This window comes from Colletotrichum acutatum (genome assembly GCF_030867785.1).
Source record: "Colletotrichum acutatum strain CBS 112980 chromosome Unknown BDZ83scaffold_40, whole genome shotgun sequence".
In the NCBI taxonomy this organism is placed as follows: Eukaryota; Fungi; Ascomycota; class Sordariomycetes; order Glomerellales; family Glomerellaceae; genus Colletotrichum; species Colletotrichum acutatum.
Window position 1 is genome coordinate 183,284 of NW_026849034.1, and position 19,636 is coordinate 202,919.

General features: G+C 53.9%; 6 protein-coding genes across 6 annotated transcripts; 3 read left to right on the forward strand and 3 right to left on the reverse strand.

The window, feature by feature from the left end:
* Positions 1 to 980: 980 nt before the first annotated feature.
* BDZ83DRAFT_576251 (OTU-like cysteine protease) lies at positions 981 to 2,241 on the forward strand (the record flags this gene model as incomplete). The annotated part of the gene is made up of 2 exons (XM_060504904.1): positions 981 to 1,341; positions 1,403 to 2,241. 2 exons carry the CDS (start codon positions 981 to 983, stop codon positions 2,239 to 2,241), a joined length of 1,200 nt encoding a protein of 399 aa, XP_060365633.1.
* Positions 2,242 to 2,446: 205 nt separating this feature from the next.
* On the reverse strand, positions 2,447 to 4,754 carry BDZ83DRAFT_300077 (acetamidase/Formamidase). Its single transcript, XM_060502246.1, has 8 exons — positions 4,541 to 4,754; positions 4,460 to 4,478; positions 4,340 to 4,397; positions 4,044 to 4,274; positions 3,609 to 3,911; positions 3,412 to 3,500; positions 3,076 to 3,318; positions 2,447 to 2,947 (listed from the first exon to the last, which is right to left on the reverse strand). Exons 1-8 carry the CDS (start codon positions 4,613 to 4,615, stop codon positions 2,652 to 2,654), a joined length of 1,314 nt encoding a protein of 437 aa, XP_060365634.1. The 5' UTR covers positions 4,616 to 4,754; the 3' UTR covers positions 2,447 to 2,651.
* Positions 4,755 to 5,207: 453 nt separating this feature from the next.
* On the reverse strand, positions 5,208 to 7,014 carry BDZ83DRAFT_300083 (transmembrane protein UsgS). The gene is made up of 4 exons (XM_060502247.1): positions 6,573 to 7,014; positions 6,378 to 6,484; positions 6,113 to 6,285; positions 5,208 to 6,058 (listed from the first exon to the last, which is right to left on the reverse strand). The coding sequence occupies exons 1-4, from the start codon at positions 6,736 to 6,738 to the stop codon at positions 5,317 to 5,319; spliced, it is 1,188 nt and encodes a 395-aa protein (XP_060365635.1). The 5' UTR covers positions 6,739 to 7,014; the 3' UTR covers positions 5,208 to 5,316.
* A 2,385-nt stretch (positions 7,015 to 9,399) lies between these two features.
* BDZ83DRAFT_719108 (inheritance of peroxisomes protein 1-domain-containing protein) lies at positions 9,400 to 12,092 on the forward strand (the record flags this gene model as incomplete). The annotated part of the gene is made up of 2 exons (XM_060512145.1): positions 9,400 to 9,652; positions 9,715 to 12,092. 2 exons carry the CDS (start codon positions 9,400 to 9,402, stop codon positions 12,090 to 12,092), a joined length of 2,631 nt encoding a protein of 876 aa, XP_060365636.1.
* A 1,060-nt stretch (positions 12,093 to 13,152) lies between these two features.
* BDZ83DRAFT_698176 (RTA1 domain-containing protein) lies at positions 13,153 to 14,693 on the forward strand (the record flags this gene model as incomplete). Its single annotated transcript, XM_060511392.1, has 4 exons — positions 13,153 to 13,402; positions 13,459 to 13,558; positions 13,685 to 13,831; positions 13,922 to 14,693. The coding sequence occupies exons 1-4, from the start codon at positions 13,384 to 13,386 to the stop codon at positions 14,691 to 14,693; spliced, it is 1,038 nt and encodes a 345-aa protein (XP_060365637.1). The 5' UTR covers positions 13,153 to 13,383.
* A 1,467-nt stretch (positions 14,694 to 16,160) lies between these two features.
* BDZ83DRAFT_576246 (GATA zinc finger protein) lies at positions 16,161 to 19,346 on the reverse strand (the record flags this gene model as incomplete). Its single annotated transcript, XM_060504903.1, has 2 exons — positions 16,161 to 16,436; positions 16,500 to 19,346. 2 exons carry the CDS (start codon positions 19,344 to 19,346, stop codon positions 16,161 to 16,163), a joined length of 3,123 nt encoding a protein of 1,040 aa, XP_060365638.1.
* Positions 19,347 to 19,636: the final 290 nt, after the last annotated feature.

Here is a 19,636-nt window from a genome sequence, read left to right on the forward strand (position 1 = left end):
TCCTCACAGCTCTCAACATGTTGACAAAGCTGCTTGTCTGCCAGCTCTATAAGCACTCGGCGGAGGAAAGACAAAGTGGGCGACTGTAACGTGGAACCATGAAGTCATTGTCACTGCAGCAGCGTTTATTGGAGTAGTTCTCCACTCGGAAACAATCAAAGACAAGCACAAACCTCCAATCCCAGCACCAGGACCCGTGGTGTGGACGCCGTCATCCTCTGGGTTCTCGAGTCGGACAAAGCTGCTGCCCTACCAGAGTGTCCAGAGCCTCGGTCTGACCTAGCACAGCTTAGGTACTGCTTAGGTTGAAATACATAACTTACGTTCCAGCTGTCAGAACGCTCAGGCTCAATTTCCAACGTCTTCCCACCTTCCAAACATCACACGTCCTGTTCAAAGCAGCTTTCTAGAGCTACTTAATAAGCGGAGAAGCTTCTAGTGCATCCGAACTCTCAGCAACAGTTATTCTACCCTACCTTGCCTGAACCTTGCGGTGCCACCGCTGCAAGCCAACTCCATCGTTTTGGATCCAACATAGCTGCAGAAGCATCCTTCCCGCCTCCTTCACCGAGGAACCTCGCCTCAGTGTTTCTCACGCCGGACGACTCTACGAAGCTGACCAGGATTGAAACTTGAGTCAAAGCGGCCCAACTCAACGCGCATCCCTATTACCTACGTCTCACGTCCAGATTCCTTGGCACTCGAGTCTCCAGAGTGAGAACCCGCCGTTGGTACTCTGCGATAAGATAAACCCCTCCGTTCGAACCCCGCCATCAAGAGCTTGGTGACCATCGGCTCTCCGTCCGGATCCGTCCCCGGCCAAGATCGTCTACCTTACCGTCAGTCGCTACTCTATCTCAATTTGAAGGCTGTGTGTCATTGCATCATCAGACATCTCAGCTTGCTATCTTGACTTTAGCCCGCATACTCATCATCTCACAGACCCCTTTAGCAGCAAAAGCACATCCACATCACACACAATGAGAGCCAGATACAAGGGTCCGGGAGGCACAGGCGTCGTCTCCCTCGAGGACACCGCAACAGTCGGAGACCTCTTCAAGGAGATCAAGGACAAGACGGGCATCGCCGAGTTCACCCTCAAGTACGGCTGGCCCCTCCAGACCCTGACTCTCGAGCACAAGGACGCCAACGCCAAAGACCTCGGCCTCAACGGCCAGTCTTTCAGCATCGAGCCGGCCCACCATCGCGCAATCACACCCCCGCCGGCGGCCCCGGCCGCTCGAGGACCGGAGGCGTCCAAGAAGCCCCGCCTCGACCCCGACGCCGACCCATCCCCTTCGGACATCAGCATCCCGTGGCCGGAGCGTGAGTCGACGTTACGTGAGTACCTGGCTGCCCACTCCTATCCCCAAACTACTTCCCATCTGACGCATGACCCAAGTCCTCCGCGTGATGCCCGACGACAACAGCTGCCTCTTCACCGCCTTCGGCGGCGCCATCCCAGGCAAACAAATGGAAGCCAAAGAGCTCCGCAAAATGGTCGCAGACTACATCCGCCAGCACCCAGACGACTACCCCGAAGCCGTGCTCGACATGCCCGTTGAGAAGTACATCCGCACAATCCAGGACCCAGAGCGCTGGGGCGGCGCCATCGAGCTCGGCATCTTCTCGGACCTCTTCGACCTCGAAGTCGTCGCGTTCGACGTCAAATCCCAGAACCCGCTGCGCTTCGGCGAGAACAAGGAATCGCGCTGTATCCTCGTCTACTCGGGCATCCACTACGACCGCATCGCCTGCAGCCCCTCGGAGCCGCCGCACTACTCCCACTCGGATCTGCCTCCGGAACTCGATAGGACCAACTGGAGCACTGCCGACGACGAGGTTCTCGACCGCACGCGCGCGCTGATTCGTAAGTTGCACGAGATGCACTACTTTACGGACACCACCGAGTTCTTGCTGCGGTGTACCGTGGGCGGGTGCGACTGGCTGGGCAACGGGCAGAGGGAGGCCAACAAGCACGCCAAGGCGACTGGGCACATGGGATTCAGCGAGATCAAGGATGAGCCTGCGGGCGGTGGTGGTGGTGCTTTTGGTGGATCGTCGGCGGGTGGTGCCGGTGGTGTTGCTTCTGTTGGTGGTGCTGGTGGTGCCTTTGGCGATAATGCGCTGCGCAAGTGCGACACTCCTGGCTGCGAGTGGTTGGGCAGCGGTACGGCCGAGGCCAGGATTCACACGGGCGCGACGGGACACACTGCCATGACGGAAATTCCGGATTTTTGATGAATTTAGACAGATGGCCTATTGATATATGCATGGCGGGGCGGAGTTGTCGGGCACGATTATATGAGGAACAAGGACCGATGACTTGGGGAGTTTGGCTTGTTTAAATCGAGGAATTTCCATTGGACAGTGAAATTTCACGGCTTTATAATGAGTTTTGGCATCTCATGAGTGAAATTCACATGAAGACTTGACGACTATAATAACTCGTGACTACGCTTGCCCAACCTCATTCGCCTCCGATCAAACTCAATGTCTCAGCTCTCGTTCAATCACCCAACGAGACAGACAGCAGGACGTAAATGTAAAGGGGAAGCGGAAAGAAAAGCACACAATATCTCCAGCTCAGATTCGGAAAGAGCCAACACCTCTCACGCTCAAACCTTCTTCCATAACCCCAATCTCATCTCTTACTCCTTATACGTCAATCCACCACCATAGCTATGCGGACTATTCGCCCCGCCCTTGGTAACAGTCCCCTCCTTCACACCCGTCGCGAAAGCACAACTGCCCAAGTCCCGCTTCTCGACTTTACCCGCGCCCGGCGAGATGTCAAAGTCAAAAATGTCCATCGGCAGGCCAATAGTCGTGCACGCGTTGGGTATGTCCACGATGCCCGCGACGTGGCCCTGGATGGGCGCGCACGACATGAGGAGGTAGACCTGGTAGTCGCTGTAGCCGAAGCGGCGGAGGTATTCGATGACGCCTTGTTGTTTGCGTTAGCAAACACACAACGATCAATGTCTTCCATTCACAACATTCAAGGAAGCAGTGGGTTAAAATGCTACTTAGAGGAAGAAAAAGGAGAGAAGAAAGAAAGAGGAGGAAACGTACGAAGACACGTCTGGCGATAGGCCACAGTAACATCCATGTAATGCTGCTTCCCGTGCTGGTCGACCGAGAACCCTTCAAAGTAGATGTGCCGCCCAGGACCGAACTGCGGCTCGACGGGGCCGGGGATGTAGATGGGCGACTTGAGGTCCAGGTCGGCGACGCCGTTCTTGATGACTTTGAAGTTTATCGTGATGACGCCCGCCATCTCGATGGCGCCGCAAAAGGAGATTTCTCCGTCGCCCTCTTGGACAAGGTCAGTTCGACTACTTTCATGATGGGGGACACGGCCTCTGCCAGTCGAGAGAGGAAAAGAGTCGGCGTAGTTTGAAAACTTACGGGAGAAGTGTAGGTCGCCAACGCTGAACTTGGCGCCGGGGACGTGGACGGGGAGGTAGACTTTGCTTCCTCTGCTCAGATTCTTGATACTATTCCCCTCAAAGTCAGTAACTCTTGTCCCCCATCACCCCCGAGTCTCCTCATCACAATCTCCTGAAGGGTAGGAAAAAGGAAAGAGAAGAATGCTCAAAACTCACTCGCAGTTCCCGCCATGCTCAGGCCGCCCAGGAATCGTCCTGGCACCCTCCTTCCCAACCTTCTCCTTGAGCTCCGCGTCCGCCGCGCCGGCGTGCACGTTGATCGGCTCCGGCGGCTTCGCGACGTCGCGGTCGAGCTTGTTGGCCGCGATGAGCTCGCCCTCGCGCGCGTTCCAGGTGTCGAGGACCTCGGCGGACGGGGCGCACCCCAGGATGCCCGGGTGGATGAGCCCCGCGAATTTCACGCCGGGGATGTGTCTGGAAGAGCAGTAGATTCCTTCAAAGTCCCAGATTGCTTTTGCCCTTTTTCACGCGGTGGTGTGTTAGCTTCGCATTCCTTCTTGGCGTTTTGACAGGAGGGATGAGGCTGATTATGAGGATGACTCCCAACATGTACAATAGTGTTGTCGGTGCTCGTGAGTATGAGTAACTTACGCGGTAGGATACATCTCATCCAAAAACCCACCACCGTTATTCTTATCAAACACACCCGTAAAACCCCAAGGCTGGTCCTCAAACGGCTGGACGTCCATGATCTCCACCAGCAGCAGGTCACCCGGCTGAGCGTCCTCGACCTCAAACGGACCACTGAGGTAGTGGATCTTGGTCAGGTCAACGTTGAGCATGTCGTCCGCCGAGTCGTTGTTGCCAATCTGGCCACCGGTCCTGTCTTTTGCGTAAGTCTGTGGGACACTAACAGACGCCAGTTGAAAGAAAGAAAGGTCATTTACCAGTCTACGCATTCAATCTTGACTGTCTCGCCATTCTTGATGGTGCCGGAGAAGGGGACTTTGGGAGGAGGTTGATTAGAGGGTATTGAGACTTGGACTCTTTCCAGTTAAAGCACTCACTATCTGGATGCCACCTGTTCTGGTGTTGATGTCAACAAACTTGACGCTCGAAGCGTACATCAGCGGCACTTGAGCACTTACATGCAAGCCAGGTTGCTCAGAAGCCGGCTTATCAAAGCTGACCTTATTGGCCGTACGGATACCAGTCTTGCCCATGGTGAAATAGTTGAAGGCAAGGTTAGATGTGTCAGTCAAGCGATTCCAAGACAATGGGCCGAGATGAGATGAGATGTTCACTTGTCGTTATGAGATTGAGTGCCAGGACAGGTCGCTCTGCTTCCTAGTGTGGTAGATATACACGTATCCAAGCCAACGTCTCCAAACTACCCCGCCCTGACCTCCTCGGAACTATCTCACCCGGCGAATGAGACGCCTTTCTCTCCTGCCTCGACTGGCTATCTATCCCGAGTATGGGATTATCCCCAACTGCCCTCTATGAGATGGGAGTGGTGGTGGCTACTGGGGAGTTGCAAGTGCGGAGCTGGGTGCGGGCTGATAAGAGCTTTTGCCCGATACCGTAAGAGGCTTGTGCCTGGCAACCCCCGCATTGGCTCCGCCCGTCGGCCACTCTCCAAAAACCAATCGATAAGAGAGCATGGTGATCTCATGTCGCATGACGGCTCCTATCATAAAACGTAATTGATTGGAATCCGGGGGTTGGCTATCTCGGCATCTGTCGTTCACGCCTTGTCGGTCCCCTTCACCCGTACTGTTGCAGAAAAGAACGTTGCAAATGTCCACAGAATGTCACCCTATCCCGGCATGTCTGGATTCACGCGATTGAGTTAAGCCTACGGATGGCGAACCCCGAAAAGCGACAGACGAACAGACACCCTCGCCGTTCCCTTGTCATTTTCCTACTCGTGCTTTTGAGCATCACCTGTCGGGTTGGCCGGCCGCGACTTGAGGTGAATGGCATCAATATCGCCAAGGGAGAGGTTGAGGAATTCGTGCTTGTTCGTCCACTCCTGTTGGCTCGCGGCGAAAGCAGCCTTCTCGGCGGGAGGCGGGGGAGGGTCGGTAATCTTGGTAATCAAGTACGCCGTTGAGGCCTCTGCAATACCGTAGATCAAGACACCAACGAGCGGGATCTTGATCAGTGTGTAAAACCCGATGGCGAAGCCGAACAACAATCCCTCACGGTTCCGGAACCAGTTCCTCTTCTGCTCCTTGGTAAAGTGCACGCGAGAGAAGTACGGCTCTAGAAGCTCTCTCATCAAACTCCTCGACGCAAAGTAACTCTGCAGGAAGATGACAATGTACCGCTTGGGCAAGAAGATACCTGTTCCAAAGATGACAGACGCAGGCCCCAATCCAACGGCATTATTGAATGTGTAGAAACTGGCTGCGGGCAGTACGAATCTACCGACGATGGGTAGGTACGACAGGGCGAATACGGCAAGGGAGATGGCACCCTTTCGAGCGAAGCGGTACAGGAACATGCTGATGGCTTCGGCCGTGCTAGTCGTGTGGGTGCTGCCGTCGCTGACCTTGTACATCTTGAGGTTGGGATAGTACATGTCTCGAAGCTTGGTCGGGTCCTCATGCTTGTGTTTCTGGACGTACGTCTTGTCAACCCAATTCAGCGAGTCCATGAACCTGCCTCCACGTTAGCAAAAGACCCAAGGGCTGGGGGGTAAGATGCGGACTTGCATGTTGTCGAGCGTTGGGGTGACGTAGCGCATCAGCGCCATGAGGAAGAACGGGACCTGCAAAACATATTCCTCGATGAAGTTGAGGCCACCAACAAGCTGGTCATCCCAGGTGACATGGTCCAGGCTCAAGAAGAATGAGAGAATCCAGAGAAAGACTCTGACGCCAATGATCTTTCGCGCTGTGTCAATAATTGCTATGAGGAAAATAGGAGTATCTCGGCGGTTTTTCGTGCTCCTGGCGCAGGGGTTTAAGGTAGACATACGGGAATGGAGATGACGAGACGGATGGCAAGGCCACTCAAGACGGCAATGCCGGCTTGTCGGTAGTGGTCTGAAGTGAACAAGGCAGGATTTTGAAGGGCTCGTTGAGCTTGTTGGAAGTTAGCATTTTGAGCTGTGTCAATGAAATGCAAAGGAACTGGAGTCTGGATGCTATGGGCATGGTTCCATCAACTGACCTCCAACCAGCGTCAACTGGATGCCCCGCAGGATTTGGTTCAGGTCGAAGTGGGAGAGGTCGAACTCCCGCTTGAGCCTCTCCTTGTCAATGGGAAGCTTGTCGAGCTGCTTGTCGATCTGGCCTTCAAGCTTGTCGCGCCTTTGGCCCTTTTCGGAGGTCGCCATGGTTTCTCGAGGTTGTGGAAGTGACGATGCCGATCACTACGAACGTTGCTGGGTGTTGAGGTTCGAAATGTCGAGGGTCTTGGAGGGGCACGCGAGCTGTTGCGACCAGGTCAGCGCAGGGCTGGGTGCTTGGCCGGGAGCTAAACTTGCTGGGAGCTGGAGCTGAGTGTGGCGGGAAGACGATGACGACACCCATACCGGGGGCGAGTGGCTGAGAGACCTAGGTAGCGCCTAACAACCTAACGCTGCAACCGGTACATCCGGAAGGTCGGATGGTCCGAGCTTCACCGAGTGCGGGAAGCCCTCGCAGGCCTTATCTTATCGATATCAGAGATAAGAGCAAGGCACAAGTGTCCAGGAGCTTCAAGTACCTAGGGACCTTACCCTACAGTAAGGTGCCTAGCATGGCAGGTACTTCAGACACTGAACCAAACTGTACAATTGAGGCGCCTCAGAGGCAAAATCATTCGCTTGTATGAGGGCGAGCTGCATTGCGATGCATCAGCGCTGAACCAGTCAGCTTCGATGATCGGGTGCAAGTGGATTACCTACATAGACATTGAGAGATGTGGCACCGGTTCATGTCGAGTTGCTGCGGCTGCGGCTGCATTGCGCACGCGTCGAACTTGCATCCCAGAACGCGTCCCTGGGCTAAGAGCTGGAACCCCTGCATGCATTGCTCAAAGCTCGAAGCTCGAAGCTCAGAGCTTTCAATGGACCAATAGTAGGTCCCTGAATTGTTAACCCCCCAGGCATGCTGAGGCTCTTCAGGGTAGGCATAAACCCAGGTGATATATCTGTAATTGAATAAGGCGGCTGTTGTCATGGGGGACCCGAGGCTCTCGAAGCCTTTTTGGAAACCTCGGAAGCTAGTTTCTGGTTGAGAATGCGGTGACGGCCGGAATGACGAGGCAACACGAGCTCTCTAAGCCTCAATTTTCAAAGGCGAGGGTTGCAAGAGCGGAGCTGAAAGGGTATCCGTAATCAAATATGACCACTGCTGAAAATGCCAGGTTTCCACTGGATTTTATGTTGAGGTTGCCCCGTCTCATCTTTGCCGTTTTCTTCTAAGCGAACATTACAACGCCTGGGCTCCCCATATCGATCCCCATACTCATACGCAGTACGGAGTACGTACGGATAGTCATGGAAAAAAGTTAAGGGTGCATTTTGGCCGGGATACGTCGGCTGTCCCCGGTGTGACCCCCCAATGGACTGCGGACGCGGCACCTTATTCGCGAAGCGACTACGACGTGCAATCTCCAGGTTAGCTCCAGATGGGACCGGGCACATCACGAGGGCGCGCGCTTCAGTGAGCCTAGTCATCCTAGCTTGTTCTCCAGATCTATATAGATGGTCTCCGTGCATCAGGAGAAGGGGCCAAGGAAGAGATCAAAGCGAAGTTCATCACAACAAGATGGGTGATGAGAATCTGGCATAACCGACTCATATCAGGTATGAGAGACAGTGAGTGAGGGGGCGAGTGAGTAAGAGAAAGAGAGAGGCATGTGAAAGCCAATCAGGATATGCTTGAGTGAGTGAGAGAGTTCGTTTTGTCTCAAATTCCCGCAATACTGGAATTGAGGGTCTCTCCTATAATTACCAGGTGGCAATGCATGTTCAGCATCACTCTACTATGTACGGAGTATGAGTCTGCCAGTGTGTTTGAGCATCATCCAACTCGAATGAGGTAAAGTGAGATGATGAGGTACGTCAGGCAAGGAATGATCCGGTAGAAAGGGAGAGAGAAAGTCTCATCGTACGGCCACAGGGTCGAGTGGTTAAGGACGGTGGGTGCGGGGCGCGGGGGGCCCATCGCTATCAAACGGCGACGCGATGGTTCAGGAAACCGGCAGCGTCAGAACCCCCCAGTCTGGCGCGTGTTTCCTCCAAAGCCTCGAACGAGTCCCCAAGAAGCCGTGACATCGTTAACCCCTGGTCGAACCATGAGCAAATCCCAAATTCGTCCAAGCTTCATCTTTTTGTCCATCCATCCATCACCCACGTCCGCCGCGGCTTCCCCCCCCCCTTCCCTGTCGCCCTGCCTCAATCTCAATTATCAAAAACCTTTTTTTCCCTTCCTCTTACTTCCCTCCGCCTTCCGATCCCTCCTCCTGCTCCTCCTCTCCTCATTCGCTTCTCCGGGGATACTCTACACACCCATCCTCTTCTTCTTCCCTTCCATTCGCTACCTATCGTGTGGTGGCACAAGTGTTTCTTCTTCATCTGAAGGGTACTGAGACCGGAGCAAGACATTTTATTTCCTAGGTTGCCGATTCTCGTTCGGCTCAAAAGGGGGTCCACGTCCTTCCGCGCCGCTGCATTGGACCCGTTTGTCTGCCCGTTTCTCGGATCCCTCAAAAAATACCCCCTTGCTACGGTCATCATATCAGTCTTCCGCTTCCGATTTGCACCGCCCTATCCTCTCGACCAAGGCCGGCGCGCTAAACAACGCGACAGAAATCTACAACGCACACGAACGTCACCTCCGACGACAACTTTCCCCTCCCAAGGCCTGTCATGTACTCGGTGTCAGCTTCGACATGACCCAGGTCCGACTCGTAGCACTCGCCCGTCAGCTGATAGTTCCCGCACGTACGTCACGACATTGCTCTCCTCTGGCTGAGCTCCCATACTCTCCCTTTCCCTAGGGATACCACGATGGAATCTCTACGCCCCGCCTATCCGGCTCCACGCCGCGTCGCAACTGCCCCGATACCAACACACATGTCACGCCCGGCACCGTCCACATCTGCCGGTGGCCTTGTCGAGACACTATACAACCACCCAAATGTCAAGATTGTAGCATTTGCTGCTGCCTCAAGAGGTCGAGCTCGGAGTCCAGGTCGCGGCCCTTCAGACGAGCCCGGCTCTTTGTCCGCCCACTCGCAGCTCGAGAGGACAATTGCCATTGGTAAGTTGCGCAAGTCCATCTAGATTTTCATGGCCATTGCTGATTGGGGGCCATCCCAACAGGGCCGTTCCGAATATACCGTACAGGATCCGTCGCCTTTTTGAATTGCGGCTCTGCTCTGCAGCCAATGTTGCCCAAAAGCCAATGCTGGGCTCTAGCCGAAGATTCCAGCAAATTCGTTCTACAAATTCGCAGACCCAACTACTGGAGGATCGAGATTCCTGTCAACAACGCCGATGAACAGGAATTGGCTGCGGCACTGAAGGATGTTTGGGATCAAATATTGCAGTTCGAAAAGACGGAATGCCCATTCAAGCGGTCCTTTACAGTCATCCTCCCCGAGAAACCAAAGACCCCCGTGAAAAAGCGGCCTTGGACACCCCCGGTCAAACGAGCCCTACCTGTCCTATCGACCCCAGCTCACGAAGTCGAGGTGTCACCGACTCCAAAAGCTCTGACGCCCAACACTGGCAGGAGAGCTTCAACATCTTCTCTCCGCGGTCGAAGCGAGCAACGCCGGCTGTCCACTGTCAGCAATGACTTTCATTCAAGCTCAAGATCCCGTGATCCAAGTGCCGCAATACCGAAAGCGGCAGAGCCCAACGATGCCGCGCTTACTCCCACGGCCGAGAGACCTGCCGTTGCGACAGAATTGAAGATTCCGAAGCGCGGGGCGGAGGCAACCCGCAATATCGACAGCAACAATACGACTCAAGAGGTGGCTGAACAGGAAGGCTGTGCGTGTGACGTGGTCGAGATAGAAAAGACCGAGCCCAAGGGAAGTCATGAAGAAGCCATATTCGAGGACTCAATTGCCGAGGAAGTGGAACCCGAAGATGAGGCTCGTCAAGCAGATCTGATGGTTCCCCCCGAGGAGCCATCAGCAAAGTCACCAGGACTTCAAGTTACGTACGGTGATGTTAGTGGCATTGAGGCACAAAACAACGCTGGCAAGGAGGCGACTGCCGCCGCGGTCTCGCCAGCGTTGCATGCCGCCCCACTACAAGCACCTGTGACAGTACCTTCGACGGAGACGGCCGATCGCGAAAGGGACGCCCAGGGCCCTGTTGTTCCCCAAGTTTCTATCAAAATCGACGACTCGTTGACCCAGCCAAAGGAAAGCAAGACAGGCATCCAGGTGGAGACTGTGGTGACTGTTGAGCCGCCAGTGACTGATCAACGGCTGCAAAACGATATCAAGGAACAGCTGGTCACTGTGGAGGCATTGCCCAAGACACCTCTGTCGGCTGAGGCAAGCACACCGACGCCTACTAACATTTATGATGTGATCCGGAACTACGAGATCAAGATGGCCGCTGCGTTACCTGAGCCTACGCCGGCCACCGAACCTGTCGCTGAGCCACAGGCTGTTTGCGAGAAATCAGCAGTAGAGACGGGCAATCCCAGCGGAAACGGTTCAAGCAGTGAATCACAGTCTGCGACCGACGAAGAGGCAGTTCTCGAGGGTAGCGGAGTTGTGGGTGGCAGAAGAAAGAAGCTTCGCGGGTTCAGAGCCGGCAGAGCTCTGGTTCCCCCACAGTTGACCCTCGTCACCTCGCCACCGTCAAAGTCGGCCATGAGATCGACTCCGATTCTGGATGAAGCGACTTCGCCCACCGGTTCTACCGATTCGTTCCACAGTTCAAAGTCATGGCACTCGCCCGCTCAGTCGCCGATTACGCCTGTCCCCAGGTCTCCTGCCTCAGACGTGTCTCCGACGAGGTTCCCGTACCCTCACGATAACATTTTGATCCCTAAAAAGCCTTGGCACTACCGCGACATTTCCGATCTGACTGTCACCCCGGAGACTCGGCGAACTTGGGATGCCACTTCGTCTCTTACCGATGACAGCTCGCTAGAGAGCGCTGCCACTGCGCCAGACATGGTCTCTGAAGTGGTTGAGCAGCCTGACAAGGTTGCTCTTTCCGAGGATGAAGCAGCAACCACAGCTGTCGTGCGTCGCCCGTACATCCGACACAGATCAACCACCAGCAGCATTTCCGTCGGCCGCAGAGCGCTCTCCCCTCTGCCGACAGCGGCCAACCTTTTTGCGCCCACAAGCACCCAGGCCAGGTACCACCCCCTGAGAAGCCGCCTGGAACTCGTCCGCAGACTCCCCATGGCCATCGTGTCCAAGACCTGCGAGGTTCTCTTGGGTCCGCCGAGTCATCTCATCGCCCTGATGCTTCAGGTGGCTGCTAAGATCGCCGCCGGACAATGGCGCGGTATGATGTTCGGGTTCGGCGAGGGCGGCGAGACGATTCCCGTACAGTGGGACTATTCTGACGACGAGTACGATAGCTGGGGCGAGAACGACGATTACTATCTCAGTCAAGTCGAGTCATCGCGTGCGAATAGCGTGGTTGGTACCGACGACGGCGAGAATGATGAAGCCACCAACAACGCGAACGGAACGGGTCGCGGGTGGGAGGTTGACTGACGGGCCCCTAGGAGGCATCAGTCTGTAATGATTTCATGTATGACCACTGTATGTTTTGATCGCCAGGAACTGCATCTAGGATGGAAACCTTTTTGGGCGTTTTCTTTTTCGAGAGAGTCAAGGAAGCAAAGCTGCACGGAACGGGCCTTGGATCTGCAGAGGTTTCGCGGGTGCAGATATCCCGACAATGTGTGGCATCACATGTTGGGTTCTGTTCTTTCTATGATGTATAAACACTTTTGGGAACGGTGGGAAGGGGATAAGGGCACTTGAAGGATTTTGCTGCCCTTTTTTATTGGCATTACGAGGCATTTAGTCCAGTATGCTGGCCTTGCCAGGTACTATTCAGGGATGAATTCATTTCACGATTTCAAGAGCTTGTTATAGTGCCCTGCGTGCATTGCCAATAAGTGTAAGCAGCCACACTTGGTCCTCGAAACGTCACCCTATAAGGAAAGAATGTACTGAAGAGGCTTGGGAAGTCTCATCGGGTCATCTTTGCAGACCGCTGCATGCCGCAATGCTCATGGCGTCCCCAAAGAATCTCCAGTCACCGTCGACTCGACAGCGTCGGGTACGTCTTCCGGATTATTGACCAGACTGCACCGGGTGACTGGGAAAAGCCAAGGGTACCCAATGGAGATCAAACACACGAGATAAACGACGGGATGACAGCTAACAAGAGCCTGCCTACATGCCGGTATGTATTTGACGTTCACCGTTGGGCTGTCTCTCGTGGGCTGATTTGAATATCGCCCGAAATGGAGACAAGAAACATTCCCCGTCGTCGAATCAATGACCCAAACTGCGATTCTTCGCGAAGCTTAGGCTCTCTGTGAAGTATTGAGATGTTGTCAGTCGGGTCATCTTTCTGCGCGCGTCGTATTCGAGGGATGGATGCGATTGGTTGATGGCAACGCCTCGTGAGGCTGATCTCGAGGGGGGGGGGGCTTGGCGAGCGTATTCGTCGGGTTACGATTTCGATGCATGAGTAGTGGACAATTGGAAGATTACCGAATGTGAAAAGTGCATGTTTTCTGTTGATGGATTGAAAGGGCGTTTTTGAATAATGTGCGTATGGTGCCTGATGTTCGTAAATGTATATAAATGAACGTGGAACGGAAGTTCTCTTCACCAGCTTATCCCTCGAGAACTATGAATTGCAGCCGCATTTCTGAAGAAAGCTATGATATTTTGCAGCTTCCCGGAGATTACTTCAAACTGAATCTATGGTGACTGCAAGCACGAAAATCCTAGAAACTGGCCAAGCTCAGGGAAGATTGGAACAAACATGGAGGACGGCAAATATGGTAAGAATGGATAGCCCCCCCTAAGCAGACCCCTTTACTTACAAGAAATCTAAAAGTTGATGGAAGCTACTACTTCTACGCCCCAAATAAGGCAGCACCCACCTTCTTCGCCGTAGCATTTGCTGCCTCTGGTATACTACACTTTTGGCAAAGCTAGTAAGTCTATTCATCTCAACCATTCTCCTGGTAAGACTTTGGAAGCAAAGGACCAAGCCAGCCAGCCAGATAGCCACCTCAGGGAAGAGTGACTTTTCTGATTTCAGAGACGATTTGATAATCTAGTCACTACAAGTTCTTCAAAGTCACCGCCCTCTTCTCCTTCTGCTGCCTCCTCTTCACAGCCGGCTTCGCCGTCCGCACCTACGGCGCGTGGCACTACGACGACCTCAACATCTTCATCGCGAGCGTGTGCCTCATCTACGCAGCTCCGTGAGTAATGACCGTTCTCCTCAAATCCACATATCCGAAATGAGCAAAAAACGAAAAGAGAGGAACCCTCAACTCACCCTTTTTCCAAAGACCCCTCCTCGAATTAGCAAACTACAACATCCTAGGCCGCGTCCTCTACTACGCCCCCTACGCCTCCCCCCTCCACCCAGGCCGCGTCCTCACAACCTTTGCCTTCTTCTCCAGCATCGTCGAGGCCTTGAACGGGTGGGGCGCGTCCTACTCTGCAAACCAGTCCCTCACCCAGCGCGAACTAGAAACAGGCCACGCACTCATCAAGACAAGCTTGCTCCTCCAAATCTTCGTCCTCGCCTCCTTTGTGGCTCTCGCCATCGTCTTCCACCGGCGGTGCGCTGCCGCCGGCGTAGCGTCTGTACGCGGCGTAACGGGCCCGATGGTGACGCTGTACGTCAGCGTCGGGTTGATCTCCGCGAGGACGTTGTTTCGGGTCGTAGAATACTTCAGCCTCGCTCAAGTCCGGTTCGACGCGCAGACGAAGGAGGGCGATATACCCCCCGCCATACGCTACGAGTGGTTCTTTTACGTCTTCGAGGCGAGCCTGATGCTCGCCAACGTCTGCATGTTCAACGTCCGGCATCCGAGGCGGTATTTGCCCGAGCGGTATACGGTGTACCTTGCCCCGGACGGGGTGACCGAGGTGGAGGGTCCCGGTTGGAAGGATCCGAGGGCGTTTTGGGTGACTGTTCTTGATCCGTTTGATGTGAGGGGGTTGATCAAGGGGAGGGATCGCGGGATGGAGAGATTTTGGGAGAGGGAGCGTGGTGGGAGGGGTGGAGGGGATGGAGGCGTAGAGGAGGGGGTCGAGGGGAAGGGTGCCGTTTGATTAGATTTGTGATTGTGTTGAAGGTTTTGCTTTGGGTGTTTAATGTTGTTTTGGACTTGTGTTTTTGGATTTCCCTGTCTTGCGTTCCTTTTTCTTCAGTCTGCTCAAGTCTATGAATCTCGTCGGCCTACTTGGTTGATTCTATATCCAGCTACTCTCTCCACGTCCGTCTCAGTACACTGGCGTGGCATCCAGGGAGCAGATTGGATACAAGTCCATTAATCTCTCAGTGTATAAGCAGTATCGCAAGTCAGAACACGATACAAACCGAACGCCCCGGCTATCCGCTCTGTGACCTCTTCATGAGTGACCCTCCTTGACTGGTAATGAATCGGGTCAAACAATATGATCGTTTCCATGTTTCCATATAATCCGGATTAGTTGGTGCAAGTTAAACGACATGCCATCACGTACTTTACGTTTTGAGGTCTAAACGCGGCCGAGGGGAAAGACATCAGACTTGCCCTGACATAGTCAAGTACCCACAGCAAATCTTGGGTACCGTCATCGCCTTGAATAGGTGGGCAGAATACATCATAGCAGTGAATCAAGTTGGAGATCGAGATAACGTCGCTGATACCGTTGTACGAATACTCACTCCGGACGTTCACAGCCATCACATCCACAACAGACAAACAAAAGTCTTCATACAAACAAAATCCATGGGGTATGTCTCATTCAGCTACATTCCGTTTCATATAAAATGGCTAACACCAAGGCCGAAGGCCGATGATTCGCATCCCTCACCCGTCTCTCATCTGCCTCAATCACCCACCATTCCCCAAGCCCACCAGCGCCTATGATATCAAGCGGGTTTATCCCGACAAGTACTCCATACGTAGGAGGGAAAGTGCGAACGAATACAGACAAAAGACGAAGAAGAAAAAAAACACCGCTTCCAACCAATCCGGCCTTTCATAAATGCTTGATCGCTTCTTTTCTAAGCCCATTCCGCTCCGCAAAAAATCATCCTTGGCTAGCACCTCCTATATAGAAAGATCCCAGACCAGATAACCAACCACTGGGGTACAGGAAGGGCTGCTTTTCTTTTGCTGTCCTTTCCCACCTCCAAGAAGCAAGTAGAAACTTATGATGCCAATCTACCCATAATGATGTTGGTGTGGTATCGCAAGCTGGTCAGTTCCGGCCGTAACAGCGAGTGACTGATATATCACCCGAACAAACTAGATTTGCGTTCTGACCCCCAGTCCATGACGCCTCGTGTACCTTACGTAGAGAAAATGTCAAAGTTCCTAGAAATGTTCAAGAAAAAAAATCGCCGGGGTGATATCAACCATCCTTGTTGGCGCCGCATCTAGGCAGTAGGTATTACCAGGCCATTGCCACAAGACCTTGGGAAACGAAAGTATAATGGTATCTCAACAGAAAGGGCGTGCGCTTGGACCGATAGTATGTGGGTTCTTAGTAAAATAGATAGATGCGTGAGTGATCATTGTCGCTCTCTGGTTATTCCCGTATGGATGTCATTCCGCCGCCACTGCCGCCTTCGAGAAGAGGTTGACTTGGAGGAGGCATGCCTTGGTGACTTTTAGAGACAGAAACAGACGTGGCAGGTGTGCCGTTCCCTGAGCTGTCGCTGGGTCTTGCTGGCGTGCTGTTGCTGGCCTTGACTTCGTTTTGGAGCTGAGAGGAGTGTATGGGCGAGTTCGACTTCTTACTGAGTGCGTCTGCGTTGGTGTTTGCGCCTCCTCGAGACGAATTGCGCGGTGAAACCCGTCCAACCTAATCCTGATTAACATCGTCGTCCTCCACTCGGCTTACTACAGAGGGCTCGGCGCTTCTCACCTGCTTTGCCCAGCGTAAACCGCAGCTGTTGCAGAGGTCTCTTTGACCACTAGGACCTCGTCGCCATTCGGGCGTATTGCGCGTATGGCAGTTGGCGCAGTCGCGGACGACATTGCCAACTCCCTTTCTCCTCTTTCTCTTCTTCTTATTCGATAATAGGCCGCCCAGCTCTTCAGCAAGAATCCTATTGACCTTCTCCATCTGGCGGAGCTCGAATTGCCAACTGGAGCACTTTGTCGTTCGCAGCTCGTCGAAAATGTTGTCGTCCGAGGCTAGGGCAGCATCCTGCGAGCCTGGCATCGCTTGCCCACCCGGTAGTGAAATCGGCCCGGCCTTTACGAGATCGGTGCTCTGTGTTGTGAGTTGCATGTTTTGGTTGACCTGTGAGGTCGATTTGACGCTTCCCGGGGGTGTGGCCGCCGGTGCGATGCTCCTCGACGACGCCTTGAGAAGTTTGGTCTGCGCCAATAAGAACGTGGGCTTCTGACCATCCGAGGCATCTCCAGGATACAAAATGGTTTGTGCCTGAAGTACCTGTCCTCTCCTGTTGTGAACCTCGTGTTTGCATGTCACTATTTTGCCTCTCCTTGCCTTTTCGATCGCTCGGCCAAATTCGGCACGACTCTCTCTACGCATGAGCTCCTGCATGCTGGTACCTATCAGGGTGTCTGGCTGCAAGTCGAGCAAAGACCGAATATTAGAAGACACGAAGAGGAACATGCCGGACACCGAGATCTTGGTCCATAATTCGCTGTCGCCGATGCCTCCGTTTGCCTCAAGGTCTCGCCGGCTCAATGCGAAGACCGGTCGTTTTCTCCCTACCAGAATGATACATTTTCTACCTTTTCCGTGCTCGAAGAATAATGAGCCGTGGCTTTCGAACCATGTGTAGCCACTTTGCTTCCGCCTTATGCGGAAGACAATGTTGACCGAATTGCCCGCCGTGGCGTCTTTGAGTTCACGGGTAACGGGCACAATATCGGACGGGTGGCATACGGTCGAAAGGGAGTTGCCTACCAGCTCTGTCGCGTCGTACTCCAAGACCCTCTTGCAAGAAGGTGACAAGTAGAGGAACAGCCCTTTGAGTGAAAGAACGTGGACAACATCGTCGGTGTTTTCGAGAAGCATCTTATCCCAAGACTGCTTGTGCCAGTCAGACACCACACCCTTGGGGTTGAATTGCTGTAGCAGGGTAGACACGTCGTCGACACCCAGCGTCTGTCCATTTTCGGCCTCGACGGTATTTTGATTGGGGGGTGTCCAAATGTACTGGCCAATATCGCTATGTTTGTAGTTGACCTTGACACCTCCTGCGTCTTGGCCCTGAGAGATGGCATCTGGGCATTCGACGAGATCGATTTGAAAGCCAACAAAGAACCGCACCTCGTTGGGGTCGTCCCACGGGATCGGAATCATTGTCAGCAGATTCAGGAAAGGCTTTCCGCCCTTGCGATAATTGATCAAACTTTGCTGGACCTCGCGGCCTTCTGCAATCTTCTTTTTGAGGTTGTAGACTGACGCGTCGTCCACGAATTCACGCTTCGAGCCAGCTTCGACCTTGGCGTCGGGAGCTTGCAGGAATCGACAATTTTGGCCGACAATTTCATGACGGCTGTAACCCGTCAAGTTCTGGAAGTTATCGGAAACGTAGATAATCGGGCAGTCGTTCAGTGAGACATCGCAGACCACGAATGCGCAGGACATGTCCACGGCGCCGAGATGAATCTCGGGATCCTTTCTTGTAGCAACATACCATAACGCCCGCATCATGTCGAAGCCGCTCTTTGAGTAGACATTCTTCTCCTTGGACTCTGCACGGGGCGTTTGAGGTCCCATGGCGGGAGTGGTCTCTGCGGTTGCGGCAGGTGCAGCAGAAGCTGGTGTCTGGCTCGTTGCCATGGACGATGATTGATTATGGGGGGACTGTGAAGAAGTCTGACCAGAGTTGGTTGACACCTCGCGGGATAATGTTGACGGAGTCGTCTGAGGACCGCTTGACACAGAGCCGAATTTAGGCACTTGGGCAATCGGTCTATTCGATTTCTCTGCCGGTGTTTGGTATTGCTGACCCATACTCAAAGCCTCGTTATCGGCGTTGTCGATATCTAATGGCGTGTCAAGGGCAGACTGTGGTGCTGTTCCGGGTGTTTCGTCGGCCCCCAGATCCATGGTCATGTCGTTGGCGGTGGTGTTTAAAGGGCTCGGGAAAGCGTTGACCATGGATGTTTGGCCGTACATATTCATACTTGACGTAGTCGGCATACCCATGTTGGCGTACGCCGGAGGCATCATTGAACTCATCATATCGGGAGAAAAGGTGGTGAATGCATTTGTCGGCGACATCTGCAGTCCGTCTTGGGTAGCGTACGCCTCCATGCCTCCAGGTATGGAGATGTTGCCGGGAACACTGTTGCCCATCGCTCCGTTATTCGTCATGCTGCCGTCCATGCCGCTATTCATGCCGTTGCCCATTTGGCCGGCCATATTAGAGAATTCGCCGTTCATGGCCGGGTTTTGGAAGGGATAGTTGAGCATCTGGTTATCATCAGCGCCGAATTCCATCATGGACATCCTCCTGTCGGCGCCGGCGTTGTGGTTGTTCTGGTTTGAGGGCATGTATGGTTGGTGTATGCTGCGGCGCCGTTGCAGTTCATGGTTGTTACTGTTGATGATGTCGTCGAGCGAGTCGCCGTTGCCGCCAGTCATTGACATGCCATGACCTTGGTTCATTTGATGGTAGCCGTGGCCGCCTCCTTGGCCTTGGCCCTGCATCTGGCGTTGCTGAGACTGTTGCGACATCTGTCGCTGCAGCTCTTGGGGAGTGAGCTGCGGATAGAAGGCCTCCATGGCGATCGCATCGGTGTCCCAAGGACCTTGTCGTTGATGGTGAGCCGGTCGTCGTGTCGTGTCGTATCAGTCGATGGTGGTGGTGAGGTGCAAGAAGTCGTCGAGTCGCAACCAGTGGGTGGTTCGTTCAGCCGTCCAACTTGTACTTTTCTCTCCCGAGGCGCCGGCTTAAATAGTGCCACCGGTGCATACGGTCGGGGGTGCGATATCGCGTCACAATCCTCGGCCTCCTGTCATGGACCAGTACACGGATTGTAGGAGTTGTGAGGGGGAGGCTGTCGTGTGCTGCG

Excerpts from the sequence above, each read along its gene's own strand:
- BDZ83DRAFT_300077 (XM_060502246.1), bottom strand. The coding sequence starts at position 4,615 with ATGGGCAAGACTGGTATCCGTACGGCCAATAAGGTCAGCTTTGATAAG. Across the intron at positions 3,912-4,043 it reads GATGAGATGTATCCTACCGC|GGCAAAAGCAATCTGGGACT; the intron begins GTAAGTTACTCA and ends CGCGTGAAAAAG. Across the intron at positions 3,319-3,411 it reads TGGCGACCTACACTTCTCCC|AGGGCGACGGAGAAATCTCC; the intron begins GTAAGTTTTCAA and ends ACCTTGTCCAAG.
- BDZ83DRAFT_300083 (XM_060502247.1), bottom strand. The coding sequence starts at position 6,738 with ATGGCGACCTCCGAAAAGGGCCAAAGGCGCGACAAGCTTGAAGGCCAG. Across the intron at positions 6,286-6,377 it reads GTCTCGTCATCTCCATTCCC|ATCATTGGCGTCAGAGTCTT; the intron begins GTATGTCTACCT and ends ACAGCGCGAAAG. Across the intron at positions 6,059-6,112 it reads ACCCCAACGCTCGACAACAT|GTTCATGGACTCGCTGAATT; the intron begins GCAAGTCCGCAT and ends ACGTGGAGGCAG.